The sequence below is a fragment of the Poecilia reticulata genome, linkage group LG20 (genome assembly GCF_000633615.1).
Source record: "Poecilia reticulata strain Guanapo linkage group LG20, Guppy_female_1.0+MT, whole genome shotgun sequence".
Classification (NCBI taxonomy): Eukaryota; Metazoa; Chordata; class Actinopteri; order Cyprinodontiformes; family Poeciliidae; genus Poecilia; species Poecilia reticulata.
Genome location: NC_024350.1, coordinates 2,912,128 through 2,918,127, shown reverse-complemented (window position 1 = coordinate 2,918,127; position 6,000 = coordinate 2,912,128). Strand labels below are relative to the sequence as shown.

At 41.4% G+C, this 6,000-nt stretch overlaps 1 protein-coding gene across 4 annotated transcripts in view; it reads right to left on the bottom strand.

The window, feature by feature from the left end:
- The window catches only part of adarb2 (adenosine deaminase RNA specific B2 (inactive)), a 210,115-nt gene that overhangs the window by 12,920 nt on the left and 191,195 nt on the right, over nucleotides 1-6,000 (bottom strand). For all 4 annotated transcript variants that reach the window (XM_017301928.1, XM_008438292.2, XM_008438294.2 and 1 more), the window contains one exon: nucleotides 5,476-5,644. In XM_017301928.1, coding sequence (XP_017157417.1) covers nucleotides 5,476-5,644 — 169 coding nt within the window. The remainder of the gene's footprint in view (nucleotides 1-5,475; nucleotides 5,645-6,000) is intronic.

The following is a 6,000-nucleotide window of genomic DNA, read 5'->3' as shown; positions in this document are numbered from 1 at the left end:
CACACACACACACACACACACACACACACACACACACACACACACACACACACACACACATCCCCAAACCATCATCGCCAAAAACAACACAGCCAAAGGTCAGTACATCAGCACTCATTACATGGAACAACACATTACCATGTGTGCATTCATCAGTGCCACGGAGGTTAATGCACTGCAGGAGAGCCGCTGTCGATTGCTCTGCGCAAGGGCCAATCACCTTCCGTTTTGTTCAGGAAGCCTCACGCGCGACACGAATAACTCTGCAGCCAGCTGGTCGCGTGCCACCTGCCGTGGAAACCCTCTCCCATTTAACCAGCAGATGCTAATTTGAGGATGGAAAATGATAATTACTGTGTTTATTACCATTCCCGCCATTTATCGGGGTAGAGGAGGTCTGCTGTTTTACCTGAGCTCCCGACGTTATGCGGCTAATTCCTTTACATCGTTCTTTTTGTTAATCAATGCCTTCTTTTTTTGTGTGTGATGCAATTACGGTGCCCCGCTCGTCTTTTTTCCCCTCCTCTACCTCCCCGGCACTCGCCGGCTTAATAATCACTCATTACAGCTGCTTTTGCTTTCCAAGCAGTCAATTAACATCAACGGCTTTCTGGGAAAATCGCTAAGCGGCTGAGAGTCTGCATCCGCTTTACCTGCAATCTGTCGCTAAGATCTGCCTTTCCCTCTCAAAACGGGAAAAAAAGAAAGAAATAAGAAAAAAAGAGGCGCTTTGTTCGAAACGCCAACACTAAGTGCTCTGATGATGCTAAAAAAAAAAAAAAAAAAAGTTTGGGCTGAAATATTAATTCACTCCGAATGCATCACCGTGAATCTGAGACATCTTCTAATCTCATGCAAGAAAAGACAGCCATCTGGCTGGGGAAGAGACCTTCTTCCTCCCCTCTCTGCATCCCCTCCTCTCCCTCCTCCAGTAAATGCCGAGCCATTAAAGTAATGTGTTCATCTGCATAAAACCGCAGTGAAATTGAGAACATCATCGTTATATGAAAGCCATTTAGGCCCCTCAATTAAATCCAGCTGTCACCTTCAAATCAAATATTTGCAAAAGTGTCTTCGCTGGGCACCGCTTAAGAAAACAAAAGCGGCGAGAGCTTGTGTTTTTTTTTTTTTTGGGTCGTCGGGGATGTTTACGATGAGCGCACGGGATCTCTAATGTCCCCTCTGGTCGAAGCTGGAATAACTATAATAAAGTGAGGGAAGTAAAAGGGAGTGAGGAAATAAAATAAAAAGTAATGGGAGGTTGCGCAATGAGCGGGACAGAGGACAAAAAGAGTATGGGGGGGGGGGAGGTGGGGATCACTTCCAGATTGCAGCAGAGAGCTGGAGCACGCGGCCCTAAGCTGCTCTCAGTTCCGCCCTCCTCGCCTGACCTTGATAAACCGGCCCTCGGTGACCCACTCACTTTAACGGCAACCACTGATCATTTACAGCGATTAAAAGAAAGAAAAAAAAGAGAAGAGAAGGAGGAAGCTGAGGAGCAAAGGGAGCACGTCTGCTGTCTTCACCAGGCAGGGAGGAGGACGAAGGCGGGGATGAAAGGCAGGATGTCCCCTCCGCCTCTCCCCCGTCACTCTGTTTTTTTGTAAAGTAATTGCTTTCACCCTTGTTGGTGACCTGGGTAGATTTAATCACACCGTCCACAACCCCGGCCAACTGAATCAAATTGGTCAAATTAACAGCAGCGACACAGGAGAGGGGTTCACCTCCACTCCTAACCGTCTTCTGCATCATTTTGCTCCGTTTCTCTGCATGGTTCTACCAGTCCTTTCTCACTGTCACACACACACACGCACACACACACACATTGCTGCAGCTCAGCTGTCGTTCTGTATGGCTCGGTTGGCACAGTGAGATGCTTACGAAGCTAAATTCATGGTTTCAGCTCATGAAGAGGCCACGTCTTGGCAGAGAAACTTAGAAAAAACAGATTTCAGACAATTCCGAAAAAAACACATCCACAGCCTGGCTGTGTAGGCTCCCTGCCAGCCGGGGTGCAAACTTTAGTTTTCTAGATGCACTTTTACAGCGAGTCAAGAAAGTAATTATGCCCAGTAAAACTTTTGCTTCTTGTTGCATTGCAAAACCACAAACTTTAAAGTATTTCATTAGGACTTTGTTTGGTTTGACATACTTGAAATGTACAAGAAAACTTGATACCTCATTTTCAGGTTGTTTAACAAATAAAAATCTTTGTGAGTCTAAGGCAAGAATGAATACCCCTAAATAAAAACCTAGAGCAGCCAGTTCAGAAGTCAAATAATCGATAACGTTGAGTCAAAATAGGTTGCATGGATTGGAAGACATTATGAAAAATTATATGACAAACCTGCACAGCCCATCTCCACACGGTGGTGCCACAATCATCCTGTGGGTTTGTTTTTCAACAAATTACCAAGATGCTCATTGCAGGTTATGGGACATGCAGTAGATCCATCCCACTCATTTCCCTTTAGCATACTGGTTTTATACCCAATTCAAACAGTGAAGTTTATTTACTCATTTCATCAACAAGGCCGTTCAAAATGCTTCGCATCACAAAAACATAAAACAGTAAACAGTTGCAAAAGAGGCAATAAACATTACAATTTGTCAAATGCCATTCTCAAACAAATAAATATTAATTATATTGATCGATGTTCATTCTAGTTATGAGTCTAAAGCGACTAAACTCTGGGTTTTTAACCTTAATTTAAAGGTTCTCAGTGTTTCAGCTGTTTTGATTAGGTAAGTTTTCTGGAAGTTTGTTCCAGATTTGTGGTGCACAGAAGCTGAATGCTGCTTCTCCATGTTTGGTTCTGGTTTTGCAGAGCAGAACCAGAAGACTTGATTGGTCTAGAAGGTTGATGCATCTGCAGCAGATCTTTAATGCATCTTAGTGCCAATCCTTTCAGTGATTAATAAACTAATAAAAATATTAGTTTGAACAAAGTTGTCACAGATTATTGGGGGTTATTATGAATACATCTACTCATGTATCTCTGAATGCATCTTAATTAATCAGTTAGCACCTGTGTTTCATCACATCAAATATAGACTGTAGCTTCAGAAATGATTAAACTCTGCGAGTGTGAGTGACTGTAAATGAGTCGCAGTCAATCACTGATGCTTTATTGCAGCTATAAACTATATATACTTTGTACATTTTAAAATTTTACTCATTGTAAGCATTTAAGAAGCGGCTAAGCAAAAACAGTCCGCAAAAAATTGTTTGAGTGAGCTACTTGTTAGAATATAGTGGCCAAGTCTTTGACCAGCATGATGGCGAGTAAAGAGTCAACGCTACAGATTTAGAGATCACAGCAAAGCCACGATTAATGCACTCATTCATTAGAATAGGATTACCAAATTCAGACACATATGGGAAATCAATACAAGCACTACCTAGACTAGCATGCTTCCTGGACACATGTGCAGAGAAATGGATTAGGTAAATATCAGACAAGTCTCGGCTTGGCTTTCAGAAAGCCCGTTTTTAAAGGCCTCATTCTGCTAAATCTCTGCTCTTCATGAAGAAGGTAATCTTCTAATAAAGTTAACCTTTCCACCACTCGGTTTACCTTTCTTTACTTAAGCACACCAGAAATTTCTCGGGTGATTGAATGCTGAAGGTTCTCTTTATATATAAATAGAAATGTGCCCCAGTGAGTAAAAATAATAATCGCAAATAGAAAATTAGATTTTTGTAAAATAAGTTAAAATGATAGAAGTAAGCAGAGCAGTATTATCCCAATATTACCACTTTTATTTAAAAGTAAACTTTTCTCTAGATTCACTGAAAAAAAAGCGCGTACAAAATAGAGACGAGGCCTTAAAACTCAGAAATAAGAATTTCCTGTAGAAGATGTTTTTGTATCCTCTGCTGAGCTGAGTCAATAGTTAATAAATTGAATTTCATGTTTGAGCTACAAAACTCATTATCTTTTAATTGCAAAAAAACTACTACTGCATTTAATCAGAATTACAGGATAAACATTTGACTGCAGTTGCATTAAACTCTGTGGATTGTGTAGTCCTGTCATCTCCATTTTAAGTACATGTGTGTGTGTGTGTGTGTGTGGGGGGGGGGGTAGGGAGGGGGGTCGAGGCTGTGGACTGTACAATGTTCTGCTGCATCAGGAAAGGTTACGTCACTTTTGTTGTGATTTCACCATCATTTTTTTGTTTTATTCTTTTTTTTTATTTAGGAACAAATAAATTTTAGTGTCCTCTCCTGTTCATGTAATTATTAGCTGAATTAATCAGAGTAGATCAAGCTTGACTTTAGCTACTCTAAAAGCTAATAATGAGCTTTCTGTTTCAAGCATCTGGAATGCCGAGGTGATTGAATCTTCTTCAGCAGACAGTAAAGATTGAGTTATAATATCACTGGGTCATTGCCAAGATCTCATTCACGGTTGTACTGATTCTGGAGTAGTGTTACACATGACAGAGTGTGGGAGTTATGGTGCTTATGCAGAAGAATTTTTTGACACGGCCAAAAAGAATGAGTGGCAATCTGGGTAGCCAGTTAGCACTGTGCATGCTACAATGGTAAATCCTCAGTAAAATGATGCTAAAGTGGTTTTTTGTGTCCCGTGAAAAAAATATGTTCGACACCCTCACTTGAAGTGGCTCTGCACCAAGCCCTCCTGATACAAAACACATGGAAACTTCAGAATACTGAAGGCAACTTCATTCTTCACAAAATTTAAACAAAAAGGGAATAGTGTCAGACTTTAGCAGACGTAGAATTTCTCTTTTGTCTTTGGTAAAAGCACTACACTTGCACATTTGTTTTGGTTTCATTTACCTGTAATGCTCTGTACCATAGTTCACTTCCTGCTTTTGGAGCGGTCTCTGGTCTGCTTGCATTCACATATGTATTCGAACAGCACCAGAGTTCACTTTGACCAAGACAAAACAGAGGTTTGTAGGCGGGACAGTTTGCTTTGCTGGTCAGCATCAGAGATCAATTACGCATTCACACCTCCTCACATGAACCGGAGTTTCTGAGAAAACAAGCTAGAGTTTTATTAAACCGGACTAACCAGGGCTAGTGTGAATGCACTCTAAAAATCTAATGCTTCAGCTGCTCTGTCTTCTGCACTAACTGTGTACAAAGCAGGTCACATGACACAGACAGGAAGCTGCATCAGTCATTACAGTCTCCATTACTTTGCTAGGATCCTTTTAACAGAGAAAAAGAGGAAAGAAAAACCCCCAACCTTTGCAAGATCAACAAAGTAGCATGCATAGACTATAATACAGTTTTGAAAGCCGTGCAAATGAGTAGCAGTGAATAAAAAAAAAAATACAGCTGCACAACTCACTGTATGTGCAGCTGACATAAGATCACAGACAGCAGACCTAAAATAATGAAGTTAGTCAGGGATTCAAATTCTGGTCCTGTTAGATCAGAGCAATGCTACTCCGTCTAAAGCTTTAATCCCAGATGGGTCATGTGACAGCACTGACCTGGTGATCTTGTCTGTGCAGGACATGGTGATGAGCTGCTCCCCCTGTAGAATGCCGTCCCATGTCTGGATGGGCCCTCGGCATCGCAAAGGAACCGTCCCTTCGCCAGACTCAATTTTGGTCCGCAGGTGGCTTCGATGCTTCCTCATAAGGTGTCTGCTGCTGTGTACTTGAAAGAAGGGAAATGAGAACAGGTCTGTTTATGTAGGATCTGTCTGAATGGGGGGCGGGGGGGTTGTTTAATCAAATGGTCTTGTTGTTTTATCTTTGAGATGCAATGTCTCTTCATGGGAGTGTGCAAAGTTAAGGGACCTATTTGGGTTCTTGTACTGTTAGTATAGGTCCAAAGTACTTCAATATATAAAAGGAAGAGAATGTTAGTGATGAACTGGTGAGAGTTGCTCATATTTTTGAGGTCCGATCAGTGATCTTTTTATCTCCATTCTTCAGGATTTGCTCTGAAATCATGTATTTTAGTTTTACTTACTAGTTGTCAGATCTGTGACTCAAACTACATCCCTGTGA